Here is a 25,650-nt window from a genome sequence, read left to right on the forward strand (position 1 = left end):
AGGCAAGGGCTGAGGGAGCTGTGGTTGGTTACTCTGGAGAAGGCTCAGGGGGAACTTTATCACTCTACAACTACTTGAAAGGAGGTTGTAGTGAGGTGGAGGTAGGTATCTTCTCCCAAGTAACAAGTGAAAGGACAAGAGAAAATAGCCTCAAGCTGTGCGGGGGGCTTGGATTGGGGAAAATTTCTTCACTGAGACGGTAATCAGGTATTGGCACAGGCTGCCAAGGGAAGTGGTGGAATCATTGTCCTTTAAGTGTTCAGAAGTCATGTAGGTGAGGCCCTTAGTAGTGAACTTGGAACCTCAAAGGTCTTCTCTAACCTCAGCAATTCCATGATTTCAAAAGGGGCAGCACTGAAGGGGGCCCTGTGCTTGCTGGGCAGCTCCTTCTCAGAGTGGCAAGCCCTGTCAGACAGCTGGAGTGCGTTTTAAAGTGCTGTTCTAAATACAACCCCTCAGTTAAGTTTAGAAAACATTCTCCTGTTAAAGTAGCTTTGGCTCAAATAGATAAAGCAATCACTCCTTAAAAGTTAAATAGAAGTCACAGCAGCAAGAGAAGTTGATTTCTTTTTAAAACATGTATATTTAGAACTGTAACGCTTACAATTTCATTAAACAATCTTAGTACAATGTGTTTGTTCTAACAGTATATTACAGAACAATGTGAAAAATGATTTAATAGCAAACCATGAAAATGGAATTAATTGTAATACCTGCAGTGTCAAAGTCACTAACTTGTTACCTTTTCCAGTCAAAGAATCCCAGCAGTCATTCACACTAAATGATGCTTTGGGTTTTATCCAGAATAAAATGGTATGATTTCCACAGAGATAGGGCATTCCTTCACAGAAAGAAGATGCATGACAGTTTTAGCTAGTAGGTCTACTTTATACATCTATTTAGGCATACTTCTTTAAAAAACAAAAATAATAATTTAAAAAAAAAGTTTAGACCAGTGCAGGGTGTCTATTAATTTTTCAACTTAATTGCTATTCTTTTGGGAAAGATAGTTTAGTTTTTTTCTTTCCTTTTATAATTTAGCGGAACCTGAGTTTAGAGAAAAAAAAAAAAAAAACAAACAACAAAACCAAACCCAAAACCACCAACAATTAACTTTTCTAATGAGCAGTTCCTCACTTTAGTTTTATTAACAAGTATTTGATATGGGACAGTTTTCCTCTGTGGAGTCTGCTGACAACGCACCATTACAGATCTGCAAGTAGAAAAGGTCATTCTCACATTAAATGCACAAGTTTCAATATCAGAAGCAGGACATCAGGAGTTGTAATTTTTCCAGTCACAGGTGGATTTGCAACATTCACAAAAATTACACTTTTTTTTATTTTTTACATTTTTTGTATTTACATTTCAGATATAAATAATGAAATTCTTTAAGTTACATGTTTTAACTTTGCTTCACAATTATTCTACATCTGCAAGCTTTCCTATACCAAACCAACCTCTTTCTTCCATCACAAATGCGGAAGTCTGGCCTCTAATCAGTAAATTACACTACTCCTTTATGATGAAAGGTTGACTGTTCAAGTATCATATCATACTGAAATTTTTGCCCCAATTTAAAAATTGAGGCAGCGAACCAAGCCACTTAGAAATGGTAAGAAAAGAAATTAATCTGGGAACTCAATAAGCCAAATATTTTATCATTAAATTCTATCAGTATCTTTCTTTGGTAAGAACTATGCAAAAGGATGACCCAACCCCCACCCCAAAATAATCATGTAATATGTGACATCACAGTGTCTACTCTGTGAAGGAGAAAGCCTCAAAAAATGAAGGAATTTTGTTCAGTTAAGATTGTTTATAGCAGTAGCTCTTCCATGCATCTAAGTATGCAAATGATGGAAGTTTAATAAAAAATTGCAATGACAGGAATTAACAGTGATAAAACAAACAAAAAACAAACAGAAAAACAGCTATTACACCAGGGAATGTGTTGTTGTACGCTTTGTTGTGTTTCTGGCACATGTGGAAAGGCTTTTAAATTACTAAAATAAAAATCCAAGATTTGGATAATTACATCATCCAACTCTAAATTCTAAAATATGTAGGAAGCGTGAAATGATTCAGTTGCCAGTCAAAAAAAATAAAGAAGTGGTCCAAATATTTGGATTTTTTGCTTTTGTTGCCCTGTGTTGTGAAGCAGGATGTGACTGAAGGGAGAAAACCCAATAGCTCACACAAAACCTACTAAAGTGGTGATATAAACTAGCTGACACAAGCTTCACTGTACATTTAAATTGATACAATTGTCTGGTGCTTCCATGGCCAGTACATGTTGAGTGCCACAGATCTCCTTAGAGTTAAGAGCTTTACAACAAAGACTAATTGGGGTCATAATCCTTTAAAGTGCTTTCATATCCAGTTTCTAATGGTTTTTGTTTTCCATGTTTTCATAGAGAGTTGTCATGTGACGCTGACTTCCAGAACATGGTCGTCCTTGCTGGGAATGACAAGTATTTGCATACCTATGCTGCAGTTGAATACCTGCCCAGATGAGAAGGATTGCAGACGGGGCATTGGCAAACCTTTGTGTTCCCCACTAGCTGCAGAATGCAAGCTACCTCTGCTCCTGATGCTGCTGCTGTCAGCTTGATCATCCACATTCTTGTCCACAGAGAGGTTATCATTTTCAATCCAGCTATCTGTTTAAAACAAAAACCTGCAGTTTTATTCCATGGAGTGGTTAAACAACTTAAATCAGAGCTCAGATGCACTGTCAGCTTGCCACATGTTAGCAGTTACTAGTCATTTCTGCTGATGTTAATAGTCTGTGCACACTTTTGGCCAGCAATGGAGGTAACAGGGTGAATTATATTGGTTTCTAAGGAGAATTTAAGTAGCATTACCTCACATTTGTCACAGGCTAGAAGGGTGCACAGAGTTCCTGGAGCTCTGCTGACAAACACTAAGCTGTTTGTAGGATTGAATTCTCAACTACAGCTCTGGGACTACTCAGTAGTATAGATAAATAAACTAGGTGGCTGTGGCAAGTTAACCTCATTCATCCAGTATGGTTTATATGCCACAATTTTTCAACAGTTCTTCTATTTCATAGAATCATAGAATGGTTTGGGTTGGAAGGGACCTTAAAGATCGTCTAGTTCCAACCCCCCTGCCAGGGACAGGGACACCTCCTGCTAGACCAGGTTGCTCAAAGCTCTATCCAACCTGGCCTTGAACATTTAATCCTTTCAAAAACTGGGGAAAAAAATTCTAATTCTAAAAGGCTAACAAAGACACAGTAGATGTGCAGTTTACAGACAACAAAGCCACAGGATTAGAGGGCTATCAAATATTTTTCACTTGATTATAAATCTACTGGCAACTAATTTGCACACTAATATTTTAAGAAAGTATAAGAAAACACATTATTATTCCTCCTCACAGAGGAATAAGGCTGCAACCCAAATTCAAAGTTTCCATTAGAGCAACATTTTGTAAGTTTCAAGTTAGAACTGTGAGTATGTTAAATAGCAAAGACACCTACAAGTAGTTGGTCAATGTACTTCCTAGCCTTGCTTCTCTCTTTACACAGAACGTAAGAGAAGCAGAATCATTTCTGTAAGTAGCCATGTAATTAAGACAGCTTTACCAGCATCAAGTTGTGTGGAGTGAGCAGAATGGTGAGGGAGGTATTTAAATAATCTGACATCAGGAAAAGGTAGGTATCCAGCAAACAGTGGCATCACTTCCATGTGGACTTTGTGAGTTGCTTGAGCTGCTACAGGCATCGATACCACACCAGAACTTTTTCCGCAGACTGCCCAGTTACTACTGTTGTCACCAACTGCAAGAATAAAGAGCAAACACTATAAAGACCTTTTCTGAAAAATGAAGAACACTCAGTACAGTTTTAGAGCACTTTTAAAATTAGTATTTTAGCAATATCTAAAAGCTCATCTGCTTTTATGTGTGCAAAGCTGTGCAAGGTAATTAAAAACAGCCCTACCCAAAAGGTAGCATAGTTGGGCCTCTAGCAGTTCAGATTGGATGGATATTCTACTTAAAGACAGATTAATGATGAAAAATAAAACATTCTCAGTAGCAAAATGAATACTGCTAAGCAGCCATATTCACAATACAAGCACATATGCCATAGAAAGCCTGGCATATACCATTATCAAGACAAAGCTACTGGGGAATTTTGTCAATATACTAAAGAAAAATATTCTTACCCTCATACATCAGTTTTGTTGTGCAATATCCATCTGATTCCGTTAATGCTTCATCTCTGTCAACATCTGAGAGGTCAACAAGTCGGGTGATTGACACCTCTAAGGAGCAGAGTGAGCCTGTTTTACAATACTCTGCCCCCGGTGGTGGGAAAATTTCAGTTTTCACATGATACAATGTCTGTCAGGAAAAAAACAGTGCTGTTATCAAGAAAAAAGAGGTGTTTTATTTGTGTTTAAACTGAACTGGACAATTGATACAGGACAAATTTAAACATCCACATCCTATTAAATATTTTTAGTGCCAAATTCAGTTGTAAGTAATGCTCACTTCATTATCTTCCTCAGTTTGAGAAAATAACCAAGCTGAATTTGATTCAATCTATTTCTGATACCAGCAGCAAGCACACCATTTTCCCCTCCAGTTCTGTGCTTTAACTCACCCTTTTAATGCTCCTAAATGGACAATAATCTTACTATTTAAACAACACAGTATTAAAAATGTTTCTTGGCTGCTCACTTTCCAGACACATACTCAAATTCTGATTAATGCAGAACTGCTTCATCACTCCTACCATCACTGTCCCCAGAATAATGGTGCCCACGTTATCAAAGAGCTAATTTTTAATTACTATGAAAATTAAATTTCTACCAACCCCCCACATTGTTTAGCACAGTTAGTTCTCTTTAAAAATTCCACAAAATGCTGATACAGGTGCCACCACATGCTAGTTATGTGCCAGTAAGTAAAAAAAAACACAATCAACCTAAAGTATTTCTCAATGCCAGTTTATAATAGGCAAACAGACAGAAGGATTTGACCAAATGAGAATCTTCTCATGTTGCTACTTTCTACCCAAGCATCACAAAGGGTAGCACAAGACTGAATTAAGAGATGAGATTAAATAATGTTGATATAATTTTGTATTAAAGAGATTCTATCTAGTCTATAATCTTCTAGCTGATGAAAGGAATAAAAAGTTTGTTTATAAAGGGAAAGAAGAAACGTTTAACATAATAGCCTAGAAAACACTAAATATTTCATTAGGGGAGCTCATCTCAAGCACTGAAAAAACAACTAAAATGCTTTTAATAGCAAAGATTTTTTGGAAATTGCAATTTGCTTTGAGAGCAGTCTTAAACCTGCAGGGAAAAAGCAGCTCAGTAATCTATGGACAGTCTCCATGGCAAAAGGCCAAAAAGGTAAAAACACAATAAAAAAATGAAACAACATTAAGTACACTTGAACAAGTACTTGTGCTTCCTCTCCACAGTGCAGTGGCAACTATATAATTCCTCCATAGCATATCAAGCTTCAGTCTACTGTTCAACAAACTGGCTTTGCAATGATTCAGTGTCGGTAGCAACGTCATTAGGTAAACAGAAGTGGTTTTAATGTATCTCTTGAATTTCCCTTTCCACATATTAGGAAACCATATTCACTTAACATATGCTATACTTAGAAGAGAGTACTTACAAAAAAATTTTCCACTTGGAATTCATAAATGAACGGCTTCAGAGTAATAGACTGTTCTTCAGAGGTAGCTGGACAAAAGCTGACTGAAAACAGGCACTGCAAGGAGAGAGGAAGCTCTTTTGTCCACCTCAATTCCCATACAAAGAATATCGATTGCTTACTGTGTATAACCTGAAAGAGAGTGTTTATAGTATTAGCTCCTTCCTTCCTCTGAGAAAGGAGTGGAAATGCACATGCATAAGTTTGTCTGTTCTGACATTAATATCATTTATAAAAACAAATTACCTGTTCAGTGTTAAATAAATCATTAAGGAAAATATACAACCAAAATAATGGTTTATTGTTTTTTAACAAGACATGCCTAAGTAAAAGGGATATATTTCACTGTCAGAATGAGTGTTTCAAAAGGGATTAGTTCACAAATCAAGTATGCATGAAAAATATTTTATTAAAAAGCTGAATTTAATAAAAGATTAATAATATTTGTGTATAGTTTTCCTAGGCACCAAGAACAACCAATTTAATACCATGTTCAGACTGAAAGGCTGAAAGAAATATCATGGGGACTGTTTTGCAACTTAACTAGTTTACAGCTGTATTGAATTGGAAAACAGTCTCTACCTGATTTTTTTTTCCTAAAACCTCAGGACAAACTGTAGCTGTAAGATGAACATATTAAATGTTAACAGTGATATTAGTGATACTACATTTGTATAGCTGTTGTTCAAACAAGTATGTAGTACTTTGCATGAGGCAAATGACCAAGTCTGAAAATTTACCTAATAATCTTTTCAACTTTTAGAACTTAATCCGAGATCTACAGGTGTAAATGCCTTCTAAAGCATATTTTAAGAATCGGAGGACTACAAAGGTCTGACCTAACATGAGCTATCCAGCCTTACCTACTATAAAATCTACGTGTATAAGTTGTAAAAAGAACTTTAATCTAGCTGTTCTGCCATTGAGCTCATAAACCATCAAGTGAATCTTACCTGTTGAGATTCAGGGTTCAGAGGTATCAGCTGAAAATCTGTACAGTCAGCAGAATTTTTCAGGCTGTTGTCTGAAAGCTGGAAAGAGAGGTCTGACAAATTCTGTACACAGACTTGCACGTATTTCCTGAAAAACATGACACAGTTTGTTCAACAAAAGTTGGACAGTTATACTGAGAGAGTACATGTCCATAAATTGTTTTCAAGAAAGTACACAGCTCAAGCAAGAACAGAACGGGAGGTTTATTTGTTTCTTTCAATCTGTTCCTCAGTGCTTCTGAGTCTACAGAAACAAGGCTACAAATCAAAGAACAGAGGAGTGCCACAAGGATGATGAGGGGGATGGAGCACCACCTGTATGAAGACAGCCTAAGAAACTTGGGGCTGTTCAGCCTGGAGAGGAAAAGGCTGTACAGAGACTTCATAGCAGCCTTCCAGTATCTGAAGGGAGCCTACAAGGATGCCGGAGAGGGACTCTTCATTAGGGACTTTAGTGATAGGACAAGGGGTAATGGATTTAAATAGGGGAAGTTCAGGTTAGATATAAGGAAGGAGTTCTTTACTGTGAGAGTGCTGAGGCACTGGAACAGGTGGCCCAGAGAAGTGGTGAATCCTCCATCCCTGGCAGTGTTCAAGGACAGTCTGGATAGGGCCTTGGGTGACATGGTCTAGGGTGAGGTGTTCCTGCCAATGGCAAGGGAGTTGGAACTAGACAACCTTAAGGTCTTTTCCAACACAAACCATTCTATGATACTATGAAGAACCACACAGAAACAGGCTAACTTAACTACACAGAAACAGGCTAGCTTGATTTATCTTGTTGTCTTATTTCCGGAATAGCTGAAACCACAAATTGGTTTTACTGTTATGAAAGGACACTAGCGGAAATACACAAGCTTCCAATGGGAAGCTATACAACATAATAAAAGCCCAGAAAAAAAAAGTCTGCTATAAATATTACTTATGGAACTCCAGCTCTATATTTTGTAGGAAGAAAGAAACAATAAATACTTAATGAGTACATTACCGTTTGCCAGCTGACAATAAGGAATGCTTGGCATTAAAAGGTATGCAGAATGTTAATGCAATAATAGTGGAGTAAATCGACCAAGGACAATCAATGGTTACCTAAAGGAAAGAGAGAACAAAGTTCTTCTTTGTAATGGTCTTTGGCATAATGATTTTGCTTTTCTTCTCATTTCTAAGCAAAACTTTTCTCAGCAAGTGTCTATATCTAATGCATCCAGAAGGGGAAGAAGGGAAAAAAAAATAAAAATCAGTGTGTCAAAAACCAATCTCACAAAATACTAGGGTTTTGTTTTCCTCTGTGCAGATTTTAAAATCTCAGTGAAACTTTTCCCATGGAAACTGGCATACCCAGTTCTGAAGACTAGAAATAAAGGAAGGGGAACAGAAGAAAGGACACTAAAAACACTTAGCATTTTAATACAATGATCTGATAAAAGGTCAATATCAAAGAAATTGCTATTAGATCCATTACTGAAATATCTCGATAATACTTCTATATATTAAATAAAAGCTCCAAATACTTGAAAATTGTATTTAATGTTTATTTAACTTAAAGCAACACACTTAACTGAAGAATTTCTCCTGAAGTCAATACTGCCATTCTTTCAACTGTAAAGCATATGCATTTAACAACATATTTCTATATGCAGAACAATAAAAAAAGTAAGTATTTTTTGTCACGTCACATTTTAGCAATGCTGATCTATAGCTATTCCTATTTACCTGACTTCACACACAAGCACACGTGGCAGCATGCTTGGTCAGTTTTAACAAGGAGTAACACTGTGAAAGTTGGTACTCCTTGTTAAGATCATTTTGTTGCCAGCTGAAGAGCTTCTTTACATACTGCTTATTTTATTCACCCTTCATAATTATAATGAAGAGGAAATGTTACCTCCAACTAAATAATATGACAGCTTGAAGCACTACAGTGTTAAGCACCTCAACACAGAATACAGCTTCTTTGCAAGTGGAAAAAATACCTTCCCCATGACTTAGAAGGGAGAATTTGAAGAACACCATAGCACCTTTTACAAAGACATGACTATCCTTCATCCTATGTAAACTCTGAGCATTAGAACATTAAATCTCAGATTGTTGGCCAGGAGAACAGCTGGCAGTAAACAGTATATATTTCTGCTTATGTTTATATTTTCCTCTACATTTATAACATTTTCTACAGTTTCTGCATGTACATCTTTTAAGGATAATTGATTCAGTGCAAACTCTCCCCTGCCCCGTCACCACCACTTCTATTTCATGAAGAGTATGCCTTTGTGATCAAATATATTTCATAATAAAACCGCTAAATTGCATCTTACTTTTTGGTCAACAGTAGCCATGCAGTTGTCCTGTTTCTGCTTCTCTTTGTTTTTTCTGTGAACTTCTTTATTGGTAGTATTTTCTGTCTCCACTACAGATTGTGTGGCTGATGGTAAGTACATGACTTCAAGCTCAAATTCAATTACATGGTATGCAGGAGCCACTGGCAAACTGATGCTTGTGATCTTTTCAGAAGACTGAATCTTTAATGATGATTCTGAGATCTTCTCTATAGTTGTGTAGAATGGGGAAAAGCAAGTAGATTTAAAACCCATTCATCCCTTCCCAATTTTCCTTTTAATCTGTACCTACACAATGAAATTAGTCTAAAAATTTATAGAAAGATATGCAGTGCCATAAGCATTTCCTAGCAAGACCTCCATGTTTGCAAAACCAGCAACAAGAAACCATGTTATATAACTCCACAGTACTCACTTCAAATGAGCTATAATATATGCATCTCATATATGCACGTTCACAACTTCCCAATAGCAACACTCTGTCCTTATAAACTGCAGGAAGGTAACCACCACATTCCATGTAACAGACCCTTCCAATGTTCAAGAAGGAACTAAGAGGACAATTTGATAACAAACTTCAAACAGGCTGAAGAGCTACATTAGTCCATCACGACATCTACTGAAGTTTTTTCATCATGCACCTCCCTAGTTTCATAATGTTAAAAAAAATAATGAAAAAAACCTTACAACTTATTGAACACACATGTGCATGACCAAAAATACACAAATACACATCATTAATCATCTATCTTTAAAGTACTATACATGGGTTGCCTCTGCATAGTCTATTTTAATCTTAATTTCTTCAAGTCTTTTAAGACTGTTCTTCCCATTTACGTAAAAGTTGCTCATGTTTGAGCAACTAAGGAGACTATAGAGTACTTGTACTCAGAAAAAAGGGAACTGGGATGTCACCTGTTTAAAGGAAACAGTGGCCAAAGGAAATGCTCTATTTACATAAGGCACAACCTAAAAAACCTGCTTACAACTACTTCACAATAAAAACGGTCTACTTAAAATAGAGCCCACGTAATAATGAAAGATAACCATGATTCTCTCAGCTATTTAAAAAGATTATTAATTTTTACTTTTTTGCTTACCCCTGGTGTTCGAATAGATCACTGCCTTGCTCTCTGGATGGTACAGAATAGGCATGGCATCTGCATTACTGAGCTGCAAAGTGTCCCCATTCTTCATGGTATAGTGACCAGTAGTCACTGTGAATTTCACCTTCTGGGGAATGCCAGCCAAAAGGCTATCTGAAGAAGAAAGAAGAAGTTGTTAACAGGTTCCAGTACTCACCAGCAGATGGTTACAATGCACTGCTAAGGCTTGTTAGCAGTATTCCCAGACAATCTGTCACACGTTGGGAAAATGTGGAGGTTTGGTGCTATGCAACACATTAACCTAGCCCAGATATACTGGTGTGAAGAAATCAGTTGTTTTAACTTTAGTGAACAAAACCCCTGTTCTTTGGATGGCTTAAGATTAGCTGGCTCACATCCTGTATAGCTTTAGCAACACAGAACCCACTGAAATACAGTAATCCCAAATTTTACTATTTTGTTAAGCTCTTCAGGTTGTAGACAGCTTTATATTTTTGCACCTACACTGCCAGTCATATCCACATGCTGTATTTATATAATCAACATAACAAGAATGCCAGTTTGTACACAGACTCTCAAATATCTGAATCACAACCATCAGTTTCATAGGCATAGCTAATCTGATTAATGCCCAATATGCCTGTCCTTCCTTCACCACATGCTACAACCACTGTAACTAGACTCATAGTACAAAATGCATATTAACTCAACTGCTTCGGTTTATAGCCTGAAAACAAAATTACTGCTCACTTCTACTTATAAATTTTAATAAGCTCTATAACAATTTGATGTCAGTGCTGTGCAGATGCTATACATAAAGCTCAATGATCTGAATTTTTGTTGAGGGACTGTAGTGACAGGACAAGGGTTAACAGGTTAAAACTTAAACAGGGGAAATTTAGATTGGATATAAGGAGGAAGTTTTTTACCGTGAGGGTGGTGAGGTACTGGAATGGGTTGCCCAAGGAAGTTGTGAATGCTCCTTCCCTGGTGGTGTTCAAGGCCAGGTTGGATGAAGCCTTGGGTGACATGGTTTAGTGTGAGGTGTCCCTGCCCATGGCAGGGGGGTTGGAACTAGATGATCATAAGGTTCTTTCCAACCCTAACTATTCTATCCATCTGTGAATCTAAGTAATGCTGACCTCTCTGTGAAATCAATGGATGTATTCAGTATTAAATTTTAATAAATTAGTATTGTCACCTCTCATACACAATCCCAGTTTCCTGTAAATACCAAAGAGACTGCAGCATCGCAGAATTAAACAATAAGGAGCTCAGTCATTTGCAAATTTAAGTAGTCGCTTCTAACCAGTATGGCAGCTCAAACTATCCCTGTTACTTAAGTGACAATACATGTTCGAATTCATATTCAAATGTGACACCAGATGTTCCAGAGCCAACCTCTGGAATTATTGAAAACATCACTGACAGGACATACTTGATGGATAATTTGAAAAGCGTGAATTTAAGACTCAAAATTAAAAGTAAGGCAAAAAAAATCTGAGTAATTTGCAAGACAGAAAACACTTTAGTCCCATGAGAACACAACAGAAGTCATCGAGACAACTTCAGCTTAGCAACTGTACCTACCAGTCATCGGTTCCACTTTTAGCTGGGGCTCCTGAGAATATACATCATACTGTGCAATTGGGTAAATATGAAGAAGGACAAACTGTACTTTTCCCACTGAAATGCACAGCTGCCTGAGCGTGTATGTCCCAGGTTCTTTGGCCTTTGAAAAAAAAAACATTTGAATAGGTTTTTCAATTTAGGAAAAGGTTCTGGAATGAACCCTCTACTAAAGAACAGCATGTTTCCAGCTCATTTTTATCAGATACTTCGCATTTGCAAATTAAAATGACAGACTACTTTTCTGAATAAGTGACAAGATTTTCACAAAGGATCCCCTTTCACCCCATCAAGAGAGAAGCTCTAGAGTGCTGGCTATTTCAAGGAAAAAAACAGTAAGTAACAAGTATCGATAGCCAGAATAACTACTAGAGCAGTTATGTTGTCAAACTGTTATATCGGGGTGCTTTTCATCTTGTTTGTTGGTTGCTTCCCTCCCCCTCCAAATGTCACATACATTAAAATATTATTATATTTATTAAATACTGAAATGATACTTAGCAAGCAGTGAAGTACTCATTTGGCTAACATTCATAAAAACCTATGTTCTATGAAGCACAGCTTTTAATTCAAGCTAACAATTTCACACACTCCCCAGCCCACATGCTGTCTGAATGCTTACAGAGAAGTTACATACACATATTGAATTTCAAATTCTTCCCTTATCCTGAATAACAGGATTCTCGATGGTTTTTGATAACATAAAAAGCAAATCTGGAACATCTGCTAGTATATTTATTCTTGATTCTATTTGCTCTTAGCTACTACTGCTAGGGAACAGGAAACGTTTTCTTTTTCCATGTGCCATTTTACCAAGTGTAATACATATTGGTGCTGGATATAACTACATCTAAAGAATAAGTTGTGGAGAAAAGCTCTAACAACTTAGTATTCAAATCTCACAGTTATTTACAAAGCAAATCCTGACTGAAATTCAGTATTATGGATTTTTGCATCAGTTACTGAATTTGAACCCTTGAATACTTTATAAACAGAAAAGCAACTCTTCTGAATATAAACATACTTCAAACCTCAACAAGGGATAGGAATCAGTCTGAAAAATTTAGATAATGCTTTCTGATCTCTATTAAAGCTTTAAAAAGTACACTGGAAGATTGCTATCAGCATAAATAATGCTAATCATCAGCCTAAGATCCTCAGAGAGGACCAAACTCCCTCTGCATCTTAGAAGCACAGTCATTCCTCTCACTGCAGAAGTAGTGCAATTAAGCATTACTGTAAGAAAATTTAGAAAACAAGTTGTCAGCAGTTCCTCTCCTCTGGCTGGCTATGTAATCCAGTAGAAGTGACACCGTGTACTACTACAGTGATAATGGATTTTTAGTATATATTCTGTAAATACTGGAACTCAAATCTACTGAAGCTTTCAGCACGTTATGTCAAAATTGTAACATATTCAGATTTTCCCTTTAAGAGCAGATATATCATTCTTTGAAAAACTGTATAAAATTAAGTAGGATTCACACCAAGCAGTGTTTCCATGAAAATTTCTTTCAAGAAAGTAAGGTTAGGAAAATAGAAAAGTTAAGGCAGTCTATCCTCCAACAGCTACCAGAAACATGCAGAACAAGGCAAGTTTAAAGCAGTGTTGCATCTAGCTTTTCATCCATATCTCTTTTTCCATAGTTTCAGATTGATTACTGATCCTACTAAGTCAAAATGCCTGCTCAGAACAGTCTCTAACAGCTTTCTCCTAGTAAGGCTCCTTCACCTGAAATCCAGTTCTACATACATGTTCATTGCCCCTCTACTCTGCTCTCGTGAGACCTCACTTGGAGTACTGTGTGCAGTTCTGGTGTCCTCAACATAAAAAGGACATGGAACTGTTAGAACAAGTCCAGAGGAGGGCCACGAGGATGATCAGGGGACTGGAGCACCTCCCATATGAAGACAGGCTGAGAAAGTTGGGGCTGTTCAGCCTGGAGAAGAGAAGGCTGTGTGGAGACCTCATAGCAGCCTTCCAGTATCTGAAGGGGGCCTATACGGATGCTGGGAATGGACTATTCATTAGGGACTGTAGTGACAGGACAAGGGGTAATGGGTTGAAACTTAAACAGCAGGGGTTTAGACTGGATATAAGGAAGAAATTCTTTACTGTTAGGGTAGTGAGGCACTGGAATGGGTTGCCCAGGGAGGTTGTGAATGCTCTATCCCTGGCAGTGTTCAAGACCAGGTTGGATGAAGCCTTGGGTGATATGGTTTAGTGTGAGGTGTCCCTGCCTACGGCAGGGGAATTGGAACTAGATGATCTTAAGGTCCTTTCCAACCCTAACTATTCTATGATTCTTTGACATAAAACTACATTTACAGGCACCAAGACATCTGACATCTTCAAATCCCATTAATTTGTCCCAATCCTTTAAAAGGAGGAGAAATCTAAAAAACTAGGTCAGTAGGTAGTTCAAATTACATGACTGCCATTTCACATTGTATCATCAGGGATTTGAGCTCAAGTTCTATCTTGAGACACCTGCTATCCACACAGGTTCCACAAATGCATGTGAGCACACTGAAACAAGCACACCTCTCTATTGATTTCTGCCCCAGTGCTGGAGGAATGGTGAGGCAGAGTATGTAAGCCTATAGAAAGCTTCACTCTAAACAAAGTTCCTATGACAAGATAGAAATTAACAATTAAGAAAAAGAAAAAAATAAAATCCCAGTTGTGGATAACTTAAAATATGCTAAGAATCCTGGAGAAACTTCCTGGCCAGTTCTCTCCAGCTATTAGTTTTTAATCAAAAGCATATACATATACTCTTATTTCAAAATGAGTTTAAAAAGGGACTAAAGCTAATGTAAACCAATTAGAAAATGGCAAAGCTAGCAGGCATATATGTACACCATATGTGACTGCAAAACACTTTCTTTCTTCACAGCACAGAATCATAGAATATTTAGGGTTGGAAAGGACCTTAAGACCATCAAGTTCCAGCCCCCATGCCATGGGCAGGGACACCTCACACTAAACCGTGTCACCCAAGGCTTCATCCAACCTGGCCTTGAACACTGCCAGGGATAGAGCATTCACAACCTCCCTGGGCAACCCATTCCAGTACCTCACCACCCTAACAGTAAAGAACTTCCTCTTTATATCCAATCTAAATTTCCCCTGTTTAAGTTTCAACCCGTTACCCTTTGTCCTGTCACTACAGTCCCTAATGAATAGTCCATTCCCAGCATCCGTATAGGCCCCCTTCAGACACTGGAAGGCTGCTAGGAGGTCTCCACGCAGCCTTCTCTTCTCCAGGCTGAACAGCCCCAACTTTCTCAGCTTGTCTTCATATGGGAGGTGCTTCAGTCCCCTGATCATTCTCATGACCCTCCTTTGGACTTGTTCCAACAGTTCCATGTCCTTTTTATGTTGAGGACACCAGAACTGCACACAATACTCCAGGTGAGGTCTCACGAGAGTAGAACAGAGGGGCAGGATCACCTCCTTTGACCTGCTGGTCACCATACCCTTTCCAATATAGTGTAGATAATGCTCCTAAAATGAAGCAGCTATGAAGTATTTGTTGCAGTCCTCATTATGCTACCTTATGCCTTATTAATCATTCTGATGTTACACTGAATTGCTCAGCATTTTCTCACTTAAATTTTTCCTACACTTATGTTCATTATTGTAGCATTGAACTCTGATAAATGCTTCCCTATGAAGGGTTACAGAGGTGAGGACATACATAGAAACTAACAGAACAGCATGATAATTGAGGCCAGAAGCTCCTACTCCTGGAACGCTAAACAGATACTGAAGTCTTGTTTTTGAAAATGTCTGACATTTCACTTCCTAAGACTAAGTCATCAGGTAAATACCTTTCCTCGTTTCATTAAACTAAGTAAACAAACCACAGACCAGCAAAGTACAAGGCCACAGAATGAGTAGCAGTTAAAAACAAAACAAACCAATAGTACAACCAACAGAACTGGTACTCAATGCCTGATTTCTAGTTACTATGCATCTAGTGGAACACAATGGAAACAGAAGTCATAAGTACGTCTCTCCTGAAATATTTCAACAATTACTTTGAGTACTTCACTTGGTGGGGGAAGAAGGGAAGGAAAAAAATATCACTCCAATTATTAAGCTGATTTAGAGTGAATGTGTAAGTCAGGAATTGAGAGAATTTCATATACACCACTATATGGCAGAAGCCAGGCTTTAATGGCTCTAATGCCGTTTTCTGAGGATGGCATTCAGATGGTGAAACTTCTATTTTCATGGGTGTTTGCTCATGCATATTTAGTATTCCTGTAGCACACAATCCTTATGTTCTTGTCTTCTCATTCCTTATATGATCAAGATGAATAATGGGGGCAATTTTAATTCTGACATCTTCTAAAATGATGAGCTTTGTCATACTTCTTACACGTAGGTTTATTACATCCACCAAGTGAAAAAACATTCTACTGCCCTCCACAGTGAAGAACAGGCTATCAAACAAGTCTAACCACATAGTCACTTGCTAAGGGCTAGAAAATGCACTCCCATCAATATTTTCAACATTATTCTGAACGAGTTCAACAGCAAAGGCAGACTTCATGAGTGGTACATTATCTTGTATATGAATTTATCAGTTTCATTTTTGGCAGCAATAATCAATGTTTAATGTTTGGAAGGCAGACTCAAATCTTTGCAAATAAGAATCACCTGTACATTTTGGCACAAACACAACAGGCCTCTTTCAAGGGAAATTAAAGTCTGGAATAGCAAAATGAAAGCCAAAATTGTAATGGCATCACTCAAGCTTCAAGACAAAGCAATACAGGTGCCACTTGCCAGCACTAGGTTCTTCCTCAGCCAGTGCTTTTAGTTCTTCTTACATTTGTTCAACTATAAAAACATACCTGAGTATTGAATGTGATTTTATTGACCCCTGGTTCCAATATTAAGTTGCTGCATTTCAACACATGAGCCCCATCTTCTAAAGTCACCCCTGAGGGCATATCCAGCGAACTGCTGCTCTCTTGCCTTCGTAGCAGCATGTGCACATTTTTGCAGATTATTCCTGCTGTGTTCAAAGAGTTATCTGAGGGACTCCGTTCATACATTTCGTACAGCTCCAGTGCTGGCAAGTTGTTTCTTGACAAAGGAAAGCTTGTAATTTCATTTGGAAAGCTGATAACACCATTGGAAGTTTTGTGTTTAGTGAGCCACTCAGCTGTTTTTCTGTAACTATTTTTTTCAATGCTGAAGTGAACATGGATGGCAATCTGATCCACTTGGACAGGGATGGGCATTTGGCTCAGCAAAGTCAACTCAATCAACAACTTTCCACCCACATGGACAACAGCATTTGGAGGGTCAAAATGCAGGGTTTGCAACTGCGCAAAGCATTGCATAGGCAATACAACCTTCTGACCTGGAAAGATACAAACAGGGATTTTATTCTTCTCCAGTGCTACTGAAGATAAGCAAATCTTTTCTCTTAAAAAATTTAACACTTAGTAATAAACTGATCAACAACTTTTCACAATTAATCCTTTCACAATAAATCAATACTTTCATATTTTGAGTAGAAATGAGGTTTAAAGATGCCAAGATTTGTTTTCTTACAGTTACATCTACTGCAATTTTAGTACTCAGGCTATTAAAGATGACTAAACTAAGCACATCTAAGAAGTTTCTCATTTCACTACTACATAAAGTATCCTAGATGAACACAGTAGCATAAAATTACAAACTTCCCAGAGAACACAGATCAAGAGCAAGTACAAGTGTAAGGAACTAATGACTGGACTGGTACCTTGAGGCATAAGCTTTACCATACAAAGTGTTTTCATTCTCTTTTCTAGTTCAAAAACCAACAGTGAGGCAGTACTAAAACTGAATGAAGAGGCAAGTCTAAAATAATGTATTACTTATGCTCCATCAATTCATCAGGGAAAACTTCTAAATAAGTATTCTGTATGGATTTGAATGATAATTAATATCTGAGAGCAAGGTATTACTGAAGCAGCAGGAAGAATAAAGAGGTAAGACGGTAAAAATAATAAGCTGCAAGAGGATGGGTACAGAATCTAACATTGAAACCAAAGGAGTATCATCACAGAGCTGCCATCTGTGTGCCACTAACGCAGAGACAAAGGTAAGCTAGGAACGGGAATAAAACTAACACAAGATAAATCATGAGCTATCAAAGCAGAGAAACAAAGTGAAGGAAAACAAAGCCTTTCCAGTATTCATTATAAATGTTAATTACTCTCTTATCTTTGACTGTTCTTAATTATTGCATAAGTTTTATAAAAATTCTGGAGACAACAAGAAAAGAACCATGTTGGTTCTGAAGTTATACACAAGGTAATGAAACCAATCGGGAAAAGCCTTCCAATCCACTTCTAGGGAAAGATCAGATTAGAGCATATTAAAGCACCAGACTTACCTTGGTTCTCTTCTTGCTGATTGGCAAAATCTAGTATTTCTTGGCAAAAGCTTTTGCGTTCATTTTCTGTTAAGTGATTATCACCGGCTAAAAGGCTGCTTGTTTGAAGATAACTAACAAAGTTAAGGAAACATGAGGTAGAAAACTACAACATTCAGAAATTTGACTGAGAACAAGACAGTTCAAGTACTGCTTTTCTGATCTTTAAATACAAGACCTGCTTTTATCATTGCCATACTCTTCCATTAGAAAAGAAACAATGGAAGATTTATTACCATCTGAGAATATTGCAGAATCTTTATTTTTTGCAGACCTACTAAGATACGATCCATATTCTTAACGTGTGCAATCTTCCTCCATCTAAAAAGAGTTGTGATCATAGAAAATTAATTTTGACAATAGATAAATGCAGCATGCAAGTTAAAGACCTAGTGTGCTGCATTACACTGCCCAACAATTAGAACTAAATAACTTCAGTATTCGATTATACTCCAGTTTACTTTGCTGAGACTCTGCTAGCTGTTACAGCATCACTTACAGTAAGTCATAAGATATTCTTTATACTTTTGGGTGCTGGGGATACAAATGCTTGCTTAAGTATTTAGCTATGAATGCAGTATTACTGGCTCAGATTCTTTAAAAGCATTTGCACTGAAGCAGAAAAATTTAAGAGTGTTTAAAAGCAATGTAAGAATTTTCAAAGAAGGCAGACACTCACAGTCTCCAAGTCTAGTTCTATAAAAACCTAGTGAAACAAAAAGCAGCAAAGAACAACATAACCCAAAATATACTACAAACTTAGCTGATTTTCAGTTAAAAGTGATTTTCAGCTACAGTAAGATCTGTAGTATTTTCTAGAGTTTCTGTATTTCTAGATTTTTAGTAATTTCTAGTATTTCTGTCACTTAGAGACTAAAATATGAGCTTCTTGGACAAAGAAAAATAAACAACTAACAACAACAAAACCCAACAACTTCATGAAAAGCTAGAAAACTCTGTGACCATGCCATTTTGGAACACCTACAGGAATTCTATTATAACTCTAGCACCAATGAAAGCAGTACCCTTCCCCCAAACCACAAAAAAAAAAAAAGAAAATTTTTAATTTTGCTATAATATGTAATTGTGCTGTTTCTGATGCCAAAAAGAATACAACAAAACACCCACGGCCAGTCAGCAGACTTTGCTCCCTCACAGCATCTCTTATCTTGAAAGTAGCAAGAGCATAGCATCAGAGATTTAACATTTAAACAAATACAATTGTAGCTGACAGAGTTGGTGCATGAAAATAATGCAGAGAGTATCAAAGTGAAGAATTTTAAGCCCGTCAAACATTAGGATTGAGCCAAATCATTCTCTCAAAGTATTACTTTGCATTCATGCAGCATTTAGAGATTTCATTCACACATTGTAGACTGAGCTTTTGCTCCAGGTAAAAGCAAACAACTCCCACTCCCCTTCTGAAGCAGAGACCAAAGCCAGAAATAAAAAACAAATAATAACAAAAAACCCCCAAACCCCAAAACATTAGAACAGCAACCAAAGTTACAAGATTTTCATCTTCCAAGCCTCTGCTGTAACTTTTAGAAAAAGTTACCAATACAAACATCTGAAGAGTCCTTGCCAGGTCAGATACAGGATAAAGGTAGTAGCAGTTACAGAAAGCAAGCCCAGAAATTAAGCTCCTTAATATAAGAAGTCATTATACTGCCATATTTACCAAATGAAAAACCAGTACCACACAAAAAGTTCCATAATAATGAAATACAAACAGAATCACAAAAAATCTCTACATTATCTGCTGAACAAATGACAAACTTCACACTATTTAGGTTGCGCCACTCTCTAGAGCCTACATACATTTAAAATGGACAGCAGAAACCATATGCAATAAGTTTTAAGTGAGCCAGATGTTAAAAAAATAAAAATTAAAAAATATGTCATGGGTTCAGCAGTAGCAGTCATTTTTCTCCTTAGTAGCTGGTGCAGTGCTGTGGTGTTGACTTTCAGGCTGGGAACAGCACTGATAACACCAGTGATTTTAGTTCCTGCTCAGTAATGTTTACTCTGACCAAGGACTTTGTGAGTCTCACACTCTGCCAGGGAGGAGGGGAAGCTGGGAGGAAGCAGAGACAGGACACCTGACCCAAACTAACCAAAGAGGTATTCCAAACCACAGCACGCCATGCCCACTATATATAAACTGAGGGAGTTACCCGGAAGGGCGAGATCACTGCTTGGGTTGGGCTGGGTATCAGTCGGTGGGTGGTGAGCAGCTGTATTCCCTTCCGTTGTTATTTCCTTTATCATTATTATTATTGGTGGTAGCAGTAGTGGTTTTGTGTTATACTTCAGGTACTGGACTGTTCTTATCTCAACCCGTGGGAGTTACATTCTTTCCATTCTCCTCCCCATCCCTCTGGGAGCGGGGGAAAGAAGGAGAGGGAAGCAGCTGTGTGGTTCTGAGTTACCGGCTGGGCTTAAATCACAACAAAATAGAAATGAAAAAATAGCTATCCCAACCCTCCCCAACTTAACAGCAACAGTGGAAACAAGAAATAACTCAGCTCTCTGATGTCTGACAATGTCAACAGTTAAGTAAAAGTTAGAGATATGTCAGAAAAATAAATCAGAAGTATCATTTTCTCCCATCTTGATTTTTCTGGCTCTGCCTTTTAAAGGATACTTTTCTATTTGCCCGAGCTGTTTCTGACATTCAGCTAACTGTTTTCTTGTATGTGTGACAAGCAATGCCCAGCCCTCAGCAAGATAAGTTTTCAGTGCTCCTTGCAGATAGACTTCTGCCTTCTGTGGACCTTTCTTCCTCCTTTAAAAAAATAAAGAAATGAGTACAGAGTGATGTGAGAACCTCTGCAGCCATGAAAACCATACACATTTTCAAAACAGGGTGATGGGAGAGGAACATTGCATATGAATGCAGACCAAGATGCTGTAAACCATTTTATCTCTACACAGTAGAAGTCCAATGGTAGTCTTTAAACCTAACATTAATCCCTCAGGTGAATAATTTAAGTTAATTTAGGAGACTGTGTTATGGCTATAAGACTGCTTTAGCAAACACAGGTGAGAAGCATGCCCAAACATGTTTTCCCAAATAAACCACTTGAGACTCCAGAATTCTTCTAAGAAAAATAAAATTAAATAGAAAAGCAATGCACAAAGTTCCTTTAGTGGAATTTAACAGCAGGGATAAAAAATATATATATATATATTTGGGGCTTATAGGGATGCTGGGGGGGGACTCTTCATTAGAGACTGTAGTGACAGGACAAAGGGTAACAGATTCAAACTTAAAACAGAGGAAGTTTAGATTGGATATAACGAGGAAGTTCTTTACTGTTAGGGTGGTGAGGTACTGGAATGGGTTGCCCAGGGAAGTTGTGAATGCTCCATCCCTGGTGGTGTTCAAGGCCAGGCTGGATGAAGCCTTGGGTGATATGGTTTAGTGTGAGGTGTCCCTGCCCATGGCAGGGGGGTTGGAACTAGATGATCTTAAGGTCCTTTCCAACCCTAACTATTCTATGATTCTACGATTCTATATCTGGAAGTTAGAAATAAAATCACTGTTGAGTTTCAGAGTGGGGAAACAGCTTTCCATATGAAACTGATTACTCTCCAAATACCATATTTTCTGGCTTTTCTTAGGTATATACAGACACATATGTAGTTAAGCTTTGAGACAAGTTGTTACAAAGCAGGCTATAGTAGATGCAAAGATATGTCTTTTTCTCCGCCTACCCCACTGCCCTTTTTTTCCTGAAGGAGAAGAAACGACCAAGTTAAAGAACACAAGACAGTTGAAGGCAAGAGTACTAAAACATAAGTACTCATGTTTAGTTATTAAAGAACTAGGGTTTGATATGAAGAGATTTGCCAGCCTTCTTTTTAATTTTTCTTTTTTCTGAAACTTTGTGTGTATCTACATTTCAAGAATTTTTTAAAACTTCTGTTTAAATACAGCATATTTTCCTCAAGGATTATATTCAGAATTTTCAAAGCTAATGCATCTGAGACATTTTAAACATTCATTTACATATAAAACTCTGCCAAGTCCTTTCCCACAAGCTTAGCTGAGCGAATTCTTCCAATATTTGTGTACATTTCAATGGTGGCATGGGACAGATCCTGTTTAAAAAAAAAAATAAACCACTGTAAGTTTTGTGGTTTTAGTAATTACACAGTATTTCACACAAACTCATAGACAGTAACTAAGTTACTGCAACAAAATGACCAGAATTAATAACTTCTCAGATTTTCCCATGCCCCAGCACACAATACAGAGCAGTTGGTAGCAGGTGATTTTTACTTTTTCAGCAGTTGGTCATTATCCCATATCTGCATTACAAATGGCAGAAGAAAAAGTCTATTAACAATTAAATAAAGCAACCCAAAACCAACAAAAAATAGATCAGATGCAGTTTCAAGCACTTCTTTACACTTAAATTCTCCTGTCTTTTTTTGAAAACACCTATTTCTCAGTGACTATACCATTAGATTATCATTGCAGGATCGTGCAGTGTACCATTCCAGGACATACCATAGTGTAACATACTTAGAGCTTGCCCCAGAGACTCACAACTAGTACTTCAAAATCAAATCAACTACACACAGAAAATGCTACGTGATTCTTTCATGCACTTAATGGCATTACATGCAGCTTTAGTGAAAGTTTGCAGTATGTAAACATACAATTAAACACAAAATGCTAAGTTACAAGAGGACTATTTTCGCAAGAGTGCCTTAAATGAATTTTGTGGGAAGCTATGCAATCCCACATTGAAGTTCCTCAGACACCTTTAAGATAGTTCCCAATGCAGACACACTTCCTTACTTTGCCCTTATTACACCCGTAGTAACAGCAACAAATCTTCTCACAACATCAGCAGTTACAACACACACTGTATACCACCACCAAATGTTTTTCCTCAAGCTCTCAGTCTTTGGCCATCAACATAAAACTATTTCACATCTTACAAACCTGCAGCCTCTTCTGACTGTCAGCAATCTTCCACAGAAGCTCATTCTCCTTCACTTTGTGTACTAAGAGTTACACTTCAAAATAAATTGTGTAAGTGCTTCCAATTGCCTAAATGTTTTGCAGACTATGCCAGAAAGCATCTATTATTGTAGGACAGGAAAATGACCTAAAATGAGCTCCCAGAGCCTTTCCTAGGCCATTTTTTATGTTTCTTATGGAGACCCTAGAAAAATTACTTCTTTCTTTCTTTAAGAACTCACAACAGTATCCTACAATAAACTAAGTGATCACTCAGTCACTCCTTAACTGATCCAGAGGGGTCTTAGACACCAGCTACACCTACAGACAAAAAGCCATATTCCCCCAAAATTAACAGGCATGCCAACCTGCTTATAGAAGAACTGATAGTCTCACAAAAGATTCTTAAGTTGTTGCATGAGACTAGCCACAGAATGAGACAAAAGTTTTTTTTGGTAATAAAAGCTCATCACTTCCTGCTTTTAAAATGTGTGAAAATCTGCATTTTACATTCCAGACTAATTAAAAATTTAAATGCAAGTAAATGATCTTTGCTGTATCTGGAAGTTTTAACTAATTCTGTGCTCTTCTGCACTGAATATATGGATAAAATATAGATATATATAAATCAGATATACTAATGTGACAGCTACATAGAAAACAATCTTTTATAGTAATATCTGAATTTCTGTTGCATAAAAGCACAGTCAGAAATAGAATTGCCATTACTGTTTGTTTCTTTGGCAAAGCCTGCAGATCCCACTTAGTTTCTTAAATTTAGGTAGATACTACAGAATTTAGGAGAGATATTTTGGTGCAAGTTAGAACTGAATATGTAAGAGCAGCTAGTAATTCTGAAGATTTTAGCTTCGGCCCAGCTATCCAACCAGTCTTACAAAGAAATGAAGCACTGAAATGAAACCTGGTATCTTCAGACAAAATCTTTTCAGACTTTTTCGTTCAATAAAACTTTGTAACTCTAAGTACTACCTAGTTCTCAGACTGAAAAAAGTAGCTCAGCTTTCCTCCAACTTTTCCCCAACAGCAGTAATCAGCTATAAGAAGTTTCAGAGGAAAATTATCTAGGGAAAACAAAAAACAAACAACCAAAATACCCCAAAACCCCCCACACTCTTGTGACAGTGTTTTTTTTTAATTTCATTTAACAGTCTTTCATTAAAAAAAACCAAAACAAACAAAACCGACAGATCATCATTACAATGGCTCCTCAATAAAGGAGATGTCATGGAATAAAACATGCATATTAAAGCACAGTAAGAATTCTCACGTTTCAGTCTAAGCCAGCTCCAACCCTATTATCCAGGGATGTCCCATAATGTGTGTATATATATTAAAAAAAAAAAATCAACAGTGTGGAGACAGTGTTCTCACAGGAGAATGTATATTTGGTACATGAGCTCTGAATAACTCTGGAAGATCTAGCAAGGCCATGAGAGGCCCAAGGAAGCTTAAGCAAGCAAGATAAGAAGAAGCTGGAATTCACTGAGTTATGGAACTGTGGACTGTTGGCAAGCTTTCGAGGTCAAGTTCTCACACCTGTGCTTAACCAATTATATGTTAGTCACTAAGGGTCTTCAGGACAAGTATCCAATCGTGATATGCCAAATTGCTGTAGGTGTGTGTGAGCAATAGTATATAAGGAGTTAATGCTTTGCAATAAATGGCTTTTTGTCTGATCATATTGATCTCTGACTGAGTCCATTCCACGGCACAACAGTATAACATAAGCCATGTTATACTATTGCAAGATGCAAGTCTAAATCATTCAAAAGGAAGCTGTGTTCACACCTCAACATTCTTCTGGGAAGACTCAGTTCTGAATCTGGGATGGCAGAATACAATAGCCATGGCATTGGCCATTTTAGTAACTAAGTGTACATACTTACAGATAAAAACCTTCAACTCATAAATGTAAACTTTAAAATTAATCAAATATTTGAAACTTGGGGTGCATCCAAGGTTCCAGCTGTAAAACAAATCAATCCTCTTGTGTTCAGTATGCAAGCAATATTGATATCAAAACATAGAAATATAGATTTAAGTCCTCAGTGTTATCTTCTCAGGTTTGAAAATTTTGTCTCTCTTCAACCTATAATGTAAACACACAAAACTAATATAAGCAAACAAGCCTGTACTTACCAAGTAATGTTTTTCAAAAGCTTCTACAGATGATAAAGCCTCTTTAAGTTTCTTATAAGGGCTCTGGGATGCATTGGCTTTAGGGAAAAGCAGAACAAGAGATGTCACTTCCAAATACACTCCTATTTTGATAACACACCCCCCGCCCACTTTTTCCTTCAATAGAAAGCAGAGGGAAAACTTGAAACTAATTTTATGTGGTAAACACCACTACCACAGGCTCTAAAGTAAGACCAAGAAAGGCTGTTTCACAACTCTGCGTATGTGCATGCACATATGAATGATGTTCAGGGTAGCAGG

At 37.4% G+C, this 25,650-nt stretch overlaps 1 protein-coding gene across 1 annotated transcript in view; it reads right to left on the bottom strand.

Annotated features, from left to right (window-relative positions):
- Window positions 1-563: 563 nt before the first annotated feature.
- The window catches only part of TRAPPC10 (trafficking protein particle complex subunit 10), a 44,837-nt gene continuing 19,750 nt past the window's right edge, over window positions 564-25,650 (bottom strand). The window contains exons 10-23 of the mRNA XM_034073680.1: window positions 25,351-25,427; window positions 22,228-22,319; window positions 20,860-21,000; window positions 18,174-18,286; window positions 16,639-17,153; window positions 11,731-11,872; window positions 10,135-10,293; window positions 9,014-9,243; window positions 7,690-7,790; window positions 6,663-6,789; window positions 5,671-5,841; window positions 4,197-4,374; window positions 3,614-3,808; window positions 564-2,663 (exon numbers count right to left, since the gene is read on the bottom strand). Of these exons, the coding sequence (XP_033929571.1) occupies window positions 2,425-2,663; window positions 3,614-3,808; window positions 4,197-4,374; window positions 5,671-5,841; window positions 6,663-6,789; window positions 7,690-7,790; window positions 9,014-9,243; window positions 10,135-10,293; window positions 11,731-11,872; window positions 16,639-17,153; window positions 18,174-18,286; window positions 20,860-21,000; window positions 22,228-22,319; window positions 25,351-25,427 (2,480 nt within the window). The 3' untranslated portion in view covers window positions 564-2,424. The remainder of the gene's footprint in view (window positions 2,664-3,613; window positions 3,809-4,196; window positions 4,375-5,670; window positions 5,842-6,662; window positions 6,790-7,689; window positions 7,791-9,013; window positions 9,244-10,134; window positions 10,294-11,730; window positions 11,873-16,638; window positions 17,154-18,173; window positions 18,287-20,859; window positions 21,001-22,227; window positions 22,320-25,350; window positions 25,428-25,650) is intronic.

The sequence above is a fragment of the Melopsittacus undulatus genome, chromosome 2 (assembly GCF_012275295.1).
Source record: "Melopsittacus undulatus isolate bMelUnd1 chromosome 2, bMelUnd1.mat.Z, whole genome shotgun sequence".
In the NCBI taxonomy this organism is placed as follows: Eukaryota; Metazoa; Chordata; class Aves; order Psittaciformes; family Psittaculidae; genus Melopsittacus; species Melopsittacus undulatus.